This window comes from Taeniopygia guttata, chromosome 14 (assembly GCF_048771995.1).
Source record: "Taeniopygia guttata chromosome 14, bTaeGut7.mat, whole genome shotgun sequence".
In the NCBI taxonomy this organism is placed as follows: domain Eukaryota; kingdom Metazoa; phylum Chordata; class Aves; order Passeriformes; family Estrildidae; genus Taeniopygia; species Taeniopygia guttata.
This window is the reverse complement of record NC_133039.1, coordinates 8778839-8790893: the sequence shown is the minus strand read 5'-3', so window position 1 is coordinate 8790893 and position 12055 is coordinate 8778839. Positions and strand designations below refer to the sequence as shown.

At 41.8% G+C, this 12055-nt stretch overlaps 1 protein-coding gene across 6 annotated transcripts in view; it reads right to left on the bottom strand.

The window, feature by feature from the left end:
* The window catches only part of MYH11 (myosin heavy chain 11), a 53399-nt gene that overhangs the window by 33713 nt on the left and 7631 nt on the right, over positions 1-12055 (bottom strand). For all 6 annotated transcript variants that reach the window (XM_072935735.1, XM_072935736.1, XM_072935738.1 and 3 more), the window contains exons 3-4: positions 8592-8748; positions 1933-1960 (exon numbers count right to left, since the gene is read on the bottom strand). In XM_072935735.1, coding sequence (XP_072791836.1) covers positions 1933-1960; positions 8592-8748 — 185 coding nt within the window. The remainder of the gene's footprint in view (positions 1-1932; positions 1961-8591; positions 8749-12055) is intronic.

Genomic DNA, 12055 nt, shown 5'->3' with positions numbered 1-12055 from the left:
AAGAATGAAAACTGGAAAGACAGGGAATTCTGAGGAAGCACTGGAACCCATGAGTATTGAAGATAGATGGAGATTTTAAACATACCATGGTTAATCACACAAATGGTAGGGATTGTAAAAGAATGCAAACAGTACTTAACCACATGAGAGTAGCTTTAATGAGGTGAGGGTGAAGTCCTGAGAATGGGTATATTTACAGTCAGAAACACAGAAACAGGCTCAGTTCTCACATCTTCCCCCCTGCCTGTGTCCCAGGAGCATTTCAGGGGATACATATGAATCCTTAAAGCTATTCTTTTACAATTTAAGTACCAGGCCTTTGGAAAGTTCAAGCCTGGAGCTATTTAAAGAAAAAAATCCTGGCTGATCAATGCCATAAAGTCTTCAATTATTGTTACACATTTTAGGCCAGAAGATAATTTCTTATAATTTCCAACAATTCTATAAAATACAGCAAATTACTTCAACTTGACAGCTGCCAAACTGCAAGCCAAGTGAACTTTCTTCTTTTTGCACAAATAAGGCAAACAAGAATGTTAAACCAGTAGTGGTTAAAGTTGTGTACATTTGCTTTAGCTTGGCCAATCTTTTTGCTTTAGAAGACGTGTAAGGACTGTTTTAAGCTATGGGTTATGATGCACATCCAACATACAGTAATTACTCCAAGCATCTTGAGGAATCACTTGCTGTGCTGTTTTCAAAATGGGAAAGGCATTTCATTCTCTCTATTTTATGTATTACTGGATGGAAAAACATTTAAGTTTCTCTATTTTATGTACTACTGGTGTGAAACACTTCAGGTTTCCATCAGGATGGCCTGGTAATTTCAATAAATGGTAACCGCAAGAAGTGGATCTTTTAATGGATTTTCATGAACAAAAAGGAATAGATTTGCAAAAGAAAGTCTCTTTCTTGAAAGTACCAATGTTCCAAAGTTAAAAGAAGATTTACTAGTGGAAAAATAAACTAAAGTACAAAAATAGAAGGAAAAAAATGCATATTGTAAATTAGTCTTCATAACCATGACATGTTTCATCCTGGGAAGAATGTGATGGTCAATTTTTACTTCATCATGGCAGGAATTTTAAATTTCTTGTTGGTATTAATGCATTTGGAGGCAGATTTTTGATTGGTATACCTACAAATACTGAAGTCTTGTAACAGAGGTTAGAGCGATGGTAGCCCTTGTGGTACCAGACACAGTATACAATTTTTATTTGGTGATAATTTTTTTCCAGTCAGCAGTGGCAGTCAAAAGTAATGTTATGGCTGGTGATCAGTAGCAGTGTTTTTTTGAGGGTAAATGTGTATTCAGTCAGTAGTCACATTTTCTCAGATAACCTAAACCTGCCAGATTACAGCATCATTGCATGAACCTGCTATAAATAATGCACATGCCAGCTCTGCCAATGTATTAGCATTTACATAGAATCAAATCTGATCTTCTATCAGGAAAACTGGAAAATGCCTGATTTAACAGAGACAAAAATTTGTCAAAAGCATTCTTGATGACATTCAAGCAAATAAAACCAACTAATGAGCAACAGAAGAATGGAAAGAGAGTTAAAACTGAGGGTCAAGCAGGAGATCCTTGTCCAACATTTTGAGTGATTTTTCAAAACAGGCAGGAATGACAAACAAATGGGATTTTGTGGAGCACTAACCACACTGTCCAGTAGTTCATTGTAAACTGTTAAATCTCTAAGTTTACAAAGTCAACTTAAAGAAATAATTTTATGCATTAAAGATTTCCTGTGACACTGATACCTGCTCTTTATCTTATGAACAGGTCTATCTAATGAAGTAGGTTTGGGACTGGAGTTCAAGCTTACTGAAGGTGAGGAGAATGTGTCCATTCCAATAGAATTCAAATCAATTTTGAATAAAGATATTTTGACATTGAGATATACTAAAATAGATGAGTTTACTTACGTGCACAGGATAGACTGGTCTTCTCTATCTGTGAATAAAGAAAAAGAATCCATTAATTAGGGAAAATGGTTTTCCTGACAGAAGCACTTATATTTATAAGGATTTACACTGAACAGCCTAGACCTTCTGAAATCTGGCTGACCATGATTAGTAAAAAGTACTGGGTTCACATCTTATTTAATTTGCCCTTGAATTTAAATAACCATCTCTAATGGAAATATTTTGTACAATAAATGAACAAAAGGTTAAGAGGTCAAAGATATTTTTTGTAAATTCCATTAGAGATGAACTGTAATGAGGACAGCAAAAAGATCAGGCTCTCTGTAAGAAGATTATAACAAAATTTCAAACCTGAAACTCAAGTTTTTACTATGCTTATGAACTGTGTCCAGCAGCCCACTTGAAACAAAGTCTGGACAGACAAGGCATCAACAACTAAAATGTTTTAAGCTGGTCATGCAAAGCTTTGACTTTTGAAAGCAAAGCAGTTTAAAAACCTGAATAATTTAGCCTGTATTTCATTTCAGACTGAGAGACAACTTTTATCAAGAGAACAAGTAATTTCTTTGGAAGATCTTCCAAAGAGTAAGATAAAACAAGATACTTTAGGTTATACAAGATCATGTCAACAAGTATGTAAGTATTCTTCATGTTTTTTACTATAAACAGACCATTAAACATATTTGGGATCCAGATTTATAAAAAGGAGGACCAAAGTTTCCATTTCTGCTAGGTGAGGCATGTGAGAGGTTTCAGCACACCAGTGTCCAGAGTTCTGTAATGCTGCAGGAAGGGTTAGGATTGCATCCCATCTCCATGATCTGCTCTTGGAGCAATCCTCCCTGCTTATTCATTCGGAGTCGGAGTTTTTCTCTACCTTCAGAACTTTTACACAGATTTTTCTGCCAAAAGGCAGGATGGGCATGTTTGCTGTGATCCATTCTAAAGTACAACTGTTTCCTTCATTTGTTAAACACCAGAGCAACTTTCCCAGAGAGGTGTGGCATTTCCAGCCCTGGAACTACTTGGAAGCAGACTTAAACAAGGCCTTGAGCAACCAGCACCAGCCCTGAAGTCTGCCCTTCTTTGACTGAGACTGTCAGTTTGCCTTTACAGACTGTAAAATAGTCTTCTGACTTAGGAAAATAATTCCCAGGCAGGTCAAATACATTTTTGAAAAGTGTGCATAGTTTACACATCTGAGACTTGAGGCAGATAACTAGGCAGAATCCAGTGCTTCTGTATGGTTTGGCATTATTTATCCAAAGCAGAGCCAGTGCCAACCTTTGCTCACAGGTTCAGACATGAGCTCCTTTTGCTCAGTGTGTGGGTTGACTTGCAGGAATACCTATTGCTGACCCTGTATGTCATAAATATCATGAGATAGTTTAAACCTATTTAAACCAATTTATTATGCTCTGAAGTTGTAACTGCTGTCTGGCCCACAGCCAATCTAAGAATTAGAGGATTCTGCAATGGCTTGGATTGATATTAAACAACTGTTTTACTCCCAGTTCCTCAATAGCTATAATATGAACTGCTTTATCGATCGCCACACAACAAATGGTGCCACTTAACTGCTTTGTTTGGTAAATTGGTACAAAATTACTCATTCCTCATTTTTATTGGAGGTATTTTTCAGCAATCAGCACTGCAGGACTCTTCCACACAAACATTTGGGAGGAGAGGAGCTGTGAGCCATATTTGTTTTTCACTGCAGGGTATCAGCTAGGCTTTCTTTTAAGCTTAAAAAGTGAGAGCATAGAAGAACTTTTGCTGAAAATACATTGTTGTGTAAATAGAAACCATGGGCATATATTGATATTGCATCACTAACCCATAAATACCATAAAGAAAATAAAAATGACTCTTGATACTGAGTTGCCAGTGGAATTTCTGAGCTCAGGGAACATTAGAAAAAACTGGTCTCCAAGCCAAGTATTTTCTCACTACTCTTTGCTGCCCATTGCTGCCCTGCTTTTGCTCCTCAGTAGGGGAAGGCTCCCAAAGGTGTCTCACAGACCGGCCCACCACAGGCGTTTGTGTGAGTGCCAGTGCAGGGGCAGCCTGGGGATGTGGAAGAGCAGAGGAAGGATTAGAAAGGTCAGAAGTTGCACCAAATGTCCTCAGGGATAGGTTAACCATGGGAGAAACCACATGCTGGCAAACTGTGTTGTGCACACTCACAGAGGGGGAATTCCAGATGTTATTCTGTCTCCTGCACCAGTTCTAATTGCAACTCTAAGGATGAAAAGTATCAGGAAGCCCAGTCCTATTCTGTTATGACCTGAGTTGCAGATACTTTCAAAGTCTCTCCCATTCGATTAATCCTATTTCTGTTCTGGAATGTTTCATTCTGAATAGAAAAGACTCTGTCCTCTTTTGTGAGTCTGCAACTTTAGGTGGCTGGATCTGTCAGAACAGAAAGAGTTGTATAAATAAAGCTCCTTAAATAAAATTCCTGGGGCTTAAAAAGCAACAAAATAGGCATTCTAGATTCTAATATCTTTTTGGCTAATGCCTTTTAAGAAAATTTGACCCTACCTGGAAGAGTATCATCTACCTCCTGTGTGTCTATATTATATGTTTAAACATTGTTTTAAAATTTTGTCCTCAATTTTTAATAGAGACCTACACTTACATTATAAACCTCATGAGCTTTCCTAAACATGCAGCAGAGTTGGTTTGTCTCTGGAATCTGCCTACATTTTTCACCAAACACCTCCAGTTTGCCTGTAAGAATTCTTGCCCCTCTGTTCTTGATAGACCAGTTAGTTCTGCTTAATCACAAACAAAATCAGATGGTTTATCACAATGAAACAGCAAGTTGGCAGCTTTACCATAAAAGGAAAAAAAACTAGACTGAAACCATGTTCCCCCACTCAGTTACTGCTTCTTTACATTTGTTAATAACTGCAGTGCCTAAAGGGGACTTTTCTGTACAGTCCTGCTGAGGACACAGTAAACAGATGGCTTCTCACAGCAGCCTCCTTTTCTAAGACCTTGGGAACTGTGTTTCCCTCCCATACCTCCAAGTCACTGCCAGGTTGTTTGTTTTTCCATTTTTAACTCAAGCTTGCATAAAAGTGGCTCCACAGAAAATAATCTCCTTGAATTGCAGAAAGCTGTAATATATCTTCTCCATGATGATTTACTGCCAGAAAATTTAATAAAGGCCTAACCAATTACACAAAAATCCTGTTACTACTTCTACATAACATGACTTTTCACATTTGTATTGTCTACCACTTATTTTTTGTTTCTGCAGGGAAGATGACAGAAGGCAGCAGAATTACTGCTCCTTACTGAGCAGTGTCACAGCTTCACCATCACTGGAAGCTGGTAGTGCTGCAGGAAGGGCCAACCACCACCAGCTCCTCTTCCTGGCCTGCACTGCCTCTTCCTCGCTGCTGTGACCAGCATTCACAGACCACACTGTGCCCCAGGAGGGGGGACCCACTTCAGCACAGAAAAACCCAGGGATGGCTTTCACCTGGGGCAGTTTTGCATCATGGCTACATGAAGAATCCTGCTGGCAGTGCAAGAGTTGGGGTGGGGATCAAGCCCTCTGTGTGGTGTTGGTTTATCCCAAACACAGGAGAGAGCAGAGAGTGCAGGAGCAGGGGGAAATATTTTATGATTGCAGTCTCCAAGTGTAGCAGTAATCATTTATAGCTAGTCTGCAACCACAGCCAGGAGGGCCCAGTTTGGTGTGGTAACTCCTGGGGACACACACACAAATGCTCTTGTAGAATTCTCAGGTTTTGAGATTAAAGAAAATTAAAGTTTATTCTCATTCTGGCTGGAAAAGAACATCCACGGCTGTGCCTGGGCAATGATCAAACTGCATTAGTGACACAGTAATCAGCAGATTCAACAAGACACCCAGCACTCCTGGCTGAGCATGAGACAGCATGACTGTGATTTGCAAAAGGGTTTTAGGTGCTCAGAACCACTTCAAACAAGTGGAAATTTTATCTTTGCCTAGCCAACATCTTTGATAATTCCTGTGTCCTGTGAGATGTGAGCTTTTCTGCATATTTGGAAGAAAGTCTGATTATCTGATTGCTGATAGCTGAGGCTAAGTGTTTTTATCAGAAGAGCTTTGATGGGAGTTAAACATCATCCCTAAAGAATACGTTAACCAAGTAAGTCTCTGAAGCAGAGGAGGAATGCAGTGTGCACAGCTCATGTTTCCTACTGGATGTTTGTGCCAACACAGGGCAGGGTGACAATGCAGAGGGCTGTGATTCCCAGCTGATGAACCTGCAGTATGACCAGGGAACTGCAGACACAGAGGCTTGGTTCACCAAGAGATAAAGGATCCCTGAGACATCTGAACATCTGATTGCTCTGGGCCGGGTGACTCTGGTCATGAAATACCAGAATATAGTTCCTCAGTCTCATGAATCTATGACATATTTTACTTTGGCAAGCAGAAACTATGCAAGTCTCCAGATAAGGAGCAGTACTGACTTTTCACAGGGAAAACATTTAGTGTTCTGATCCATGTTTATGAGTAAGAACTCTTGTTTATATTCCATTTGGAAATATGCTCACAACCCCCTGAAGCTCTCTGTGCCTATACATGCAGCGTGCTCACTCAGAACCGTGCTGACACCCACTTTCACCACTCCAACGTGAATAAAATTTTGGCTGAATAACCAGAGTTATTTTGAGGGCTGGTTTAGTTTTATGCACAAAACTCGAGTAGGTTTTTACAAACAAAAGCACAGCTTTAAAAGCAGCTGGGCCCTCTTCAGAGATGGAGAGACTCCAAGATGACATGTGCAAGTAAAACGTGGGTGTCCTGGGTTTGTGCTGGGAGCTCTGGTGGTTCCACCTGCCAGCTGCCATGCCAGCTATGCGTGGTTGGGGTGGGAAGCAGTGAAAGAGCATCCTCTTAAAGGTTCAGCTGAGCACCTACTCCCTCCTTGTTCCTTTCTACTTGTTCTCCCCCTCCTCTCTGCTGCCAGGAAGAATTGCAGTGGGGGCACATGAATTAAGAGGAGTAACTCCCCGAAGGCTAGTAGGGTCAGGGAATTATTCTGAGTCCCAAAAGAAGTGAATTAATAAGAGCTGCATTCTTGTTCCCTCCTCCCTCCAGCAGCCAGCCTGGGGGGCACAGCTGAACCCATGCTGTTCTAAGTGCAGCTAATGGCCACAGTGAGGGCAAACCAGCTCCAGTGGCTTCCCACTGCTCAGGAGAATGTGCTGGGAGGGACAAGAGACAGAGAGAGAGGGAGTAGGAGACATCCCTGTGCTGCTTGGACCAGGCTCATCTGTGCCAAGTTTAGTTTCACTTTAAGCAGAAAACTCATGTATTGTCAGTACAAGACAATTCTGTTTCCGTATAGGCTGCAGTCATACTTTTTTTTCCTTTCCTACAGACAGCTTATATCCCTTTTCTAATTTTTCCCCCAACCTCATTTCTAGAGACAAGTACAGCATCTTGCACAACTGCTGATAGTGTGCAGGAGCCAGGAGTTTCTTCTAGCTCTCCCCTCAAAGTTTGCTGCTTAAATAAAGGATCAGAGGGAGGAATGGCTTCAGGGCCTGCTCAGAGCCCTGGACAGTGCTGGATGCAGAGCACAGGGTTCAGGAAGGAAGCTGGAGCACAGATATGCGACTGTGGCTTGGTGGGGTGACCTTCTGTCAAATAAGTTTTTTATAACCATATCACAAAGTGTGTAGGAAGGTCTGTTTTCAGGATAATTTTGTTGATTTATTGGTCCTGCTCTGCTGCACTGTAGCTCTGCCTTCTGGGATCCACTTAAATAAAAGGATTGAAGTAGCTCCAGGAAAGAAATGTCATACAAGCCATAGAAAAGAAAAAAGTCCCAATCCTGGGAAGCCCTAAACTTTAGGACCAAGCCTGTGAATCTTGCTGAGCCATAGTTGTCAGCCAGAATTTCTGTAGGGTCAGGGTCCTTATGAGGGCACATAAAGTTCAAAATATTTTGTAGAGCTCCTGGTTTCTTGTAGCACCCATGGTTGATGTGAGATGGTACCTAGTCATGCCCTATAGTCTGGAGGTGTTGCAAACTCCTATATCCATAACTTTAGCTTTTTCATCCCTAAATGATAGTTTTTTTTCTTAGAACAAAATCCCTTCAGTCTGTCAGAAGTGACTGCAGGAGGATGAAGCTCTGTGAATTTTGGGAGTTTGTTTGCACTCTTTGGGGCCTGACTGCTTTCCCACTGCTCATTGCCATCCCTGTTGGGAAACAGCACATCTCAACTCAGGGTTCAAGACATCGGGCTGTAGGGAAAGTAGCCCCAAAACACTGTTTGAATCTGCTTTGCTGGGGGGAGAGGGCAGCAATGCTGACAGATCCAGCAGTGCTCACAGCTAACTTTGGAATAGTCTCCACCAGCGGAGAGGGAGCATTTTCCATGCCCGTATTTGCCAAAACTATTTGCTTGACTTTGAAACCTTCCCACATGCCTCGACACAGATGGGTGAAAGGATTGTTTTTCCTTTTTGAGTCACAGCGTTTGTGGACTGCTGTTCCTGCCAAAGAATTCCTCTGAAACTTCTAGAAAGGCAGCGCTGCCCTCTGTGAGAGCTCTTTCCCGGCTGGGCGCTCGCAGGAGCCCACGTGGAGCTCCCAGGCGTTTGTGGCTCCTCCAGGGCAGGGCTCGCAGGGCTGTCCTACCTTGCAGCATGCTCCTGTAGGCCGTGTCCGCGATGGCGTAGATGTGCGGTGGCATCTCGTGCCTCTTCTTGCCCTTGTACATGTCAATGATCTTCTCGGAGTAGATGGGCAGCTGCTTGTAGGGGTTGATCACAACGCAGAAGAGACCCGAGTAAGTCTGCAAGGGAATTCAAATAAAAGCTGGGCTTAACATCACGTGCCATGTCCAGGCTGGGAAACACAGGCATGGGCTGCAGGGAATTCATGGGATTTTAGCAGCGGCGCTCCTTTGTGTTCTGCCCAGGGTAACAAAGGAAGAAGATTTTCTGAATCTATGTGCGTGGGTGGGTTCTAAGTGCACAAATCATTATTGCTAATAAGTGAGCTGCTGGAAAGCAGATGAATTTAACAATCTGTAGAAACACCGTGACCTGATGTTAGAGCTTCTTAACTTCAGTTATTTTCAGTGCATAATCCATATCCTTATCCCACATAAGGGTATGGTGATAACTGTAATAATTAATATTTATATGTGTATTTTCTTATCAGAATATGATATAAATATCTGCTCAGGTAGGCACCAAAACTGTAAACTGTAATACTAGATAAGAAGCTTGGATTGGTGTTTGAAGGTTTTTTTTAAAAAAAGCTTCTATGAACACCATGTAACACTGATGATTGATGAGAGTCCTTACATAAAATTGCCCAAGTTCCAAATAGATGCCTTGAGATACTAACCATATCTTTACTGCATGACTATTTCTGCAGGAAACTGAAGAAAAAATGTGGTTTGTTTAGAATTTAATGGAGGCATTAATACAGAAATATATACATAAACGAACGAGAATATTGCCTGCCAGCTGATAGGTGTTCATCCATTCTGTCTTGGTTATTTACTTATTTATTTATTTTTAAATTTCCTTTATTTTGAAATATTCCAGCTATTGACCTGGACCAGAAATAATACCATAGGATACTAGATGAAGAGCCACATTTCACAAACAATTGCTAGAAGTAAGAAATTTGCAAGGGTATTTAATTTAATTTTAAAAAAATTTAAACTCCCAAAATAAAAAAGAATTAAAAAAAAAAAAAAACAAACAACAACAAACCAACAAACACCCAAGTTATGAGAACATAATTCTCATATTAGGAGAGAGTATCTCATATTAGGCAGGAGTATTTTGATATTTAAACTGGCCTGTGGAAAAAAAATGAAATAATGGAACTATGGTCTTTCTGATACAGGCAGAAGCAGTTTGGTTTAAAAAATAATATTGTTATTTATTTGATTTGGTTGCCGTGTGAGAAGCCCTGTGGGTGCCACCCTGAGCGCCGGGGCTGTGTCCCGGCATGGCTGGAGCCGTCCAAGCTCTCCGGGCCCAGGGATTTCCCTTTCCTGACCATACTCGGGCAGGCCCCGGCCCGGCCCGGCGCTGCCGAGCGCTTTATATGGTATCGGCAGCACGGCCCGGCCCGGCCCGGCCCGGGGGCACCGCGACCCGCGGCCCGGCTGTGGCCCCGGCCCGGGGGAGCCCGGCCCCAAGCCCGACCCCAAGCCCGGTCCCAAGCCCGACCCCAAGCCCGGTCCCAAGCCCGGCCCCAAACCCGGCCCCAAGCCCGGTCCCGATCCCGGCGGCTCTCGGCAATCCCGGCCGAGCCCCTCGGTGGGGCAGGAATTGCTGGGCTGAAGGAATTGCCGGGCTGCATTTTCACTGCCACTGTGCTGCCCCTGTCAGAATAAGTGTTGGTGTTGCCACGGTAACACACTTGAAAAGTGACAGGTTTGTCCTAGAATTGCCACCAAGGCCCTCATGTGAAGGACAGCAAGAGGTTTTTTAATAGTATAAATAGATTTACTGTGAACACTCAACTAATCATCCTCACCCACGTAAAAAATGAGGGGAGGAAATTAAGGATATTATTTAGGCCTCCCTTCCCTGAGATTTCCAGGCGTTTTCTTACTCGCCACATGCAGGGCTGTTTGCACACCCAGGCACACAGCTTTAACACAGGTAACACAGCTTTAAGGAGTTCATTCTGAGGCACAAGAAGCAGGCTGTTAAGGCAGAGCAAAAGCTGGAGCTGATGAAGTTCAGGAATCCTCATTTCTAACTGGACTGTGGCTGATAAGATCCGCCATCTCAGGAAATTTAATGAAGCCCTCTGATTTTGGCTGATTGTAGCTCTAGGTGCATGCTTTGCAAGAATTTGGGGAGCTAGATTAGTTAATATAGATGATGTTTTGACGTTGCCAAGTGTGTGATGGAAAGTGGGGACACTGAAGTTTCTGTACCCTAAATCCTTCTCCCTGGGGCACAGCCTGTCTAGAGGGGCTGAATCTCTCCCCAGAGGGTCTGGAAGAAGAACATAATTTGAAATATCTTAAGGATACTCCCATGGGAGGGCTGATCTTGGATATCCCTCAGATTGCTACTGCTGGGTATTTACAAGAGACTGGCACAAATGCACATCTGCAGTGTAAATATCTAGGTTTGGGCAGAAGAGTCCAACTCAGTTCCAACATGCATATTTAGCTTTATGTACCAAAGGCAGCATTTTTCACTGTTAAGTGAAAACTGAACAAGTAGTGCCTATGAATACCACAAGGAACTTGATTCTACTCTCAAATCCACTGAAGTTGCATTGCTGTGTTTTTCATGCCTATATAATAATTTTAGATGTAATTTGTGTGTAGATAAAGCAGATACTTTTTGTTCTGAGTAATGTGAAACATGAGTTTCACGTTTCTTGAAGAAGAAACATGCCTCATGTTTCTTCTTGCCCTTCTATCTTAATTATCTCTGATGAAGCAAAAGGCCAGTCACCCTGTGAATTTCTGCACTGAATATTTTTATTTAATAATATTAAATATAAATGCAAGGGGGAGATGATTTCTTTTTCCAGCTGGATTGATTATTTTTCTTTAGCAGATTTGGGAATCCCCATTTGCATCAATGATGCTCTGGAGATAAAAATGTTGAGGTCATGTTTTCTTTGACTATATGGGACTCCAAGGGATGCAAACTGGGCAACACATGGCAAAGCCAGGAGATGGTGGTTTACAGTTAGTTTTGCAAGTGGGTGAGACTCAAATTCTCTTTAGAGGCCCCCTCTGTTTTTAAAAGGGTATGGCAGCATCCAGTAGGACAGCACTGTGTAAAGCTGGGCAGTTTCAAGCAGGTTTTGAATACTGAAAATACAAATAAATTGTTGCACTGCAAGTCAAATTAATGTCTTTGAAACTTTTACCATCTTAAAATTTAGTCTCTTGAGAATGAAAACTTAATTTCAGATACACTTCCATTTTTGGCCTCCATGAAGAACTCTTTGATTTCTAATTGCATTATCCACTCTTGGAAATTAATTTCCTCTTTCTGTAGAAAGTGAAAATTCCATAAAGTAAACATAATGGAAACTCTGCAACAGCTATGCAGGGTGTTGCTGAGAATAACAACAAAGAAATACCCAATCCCCCATTTTAT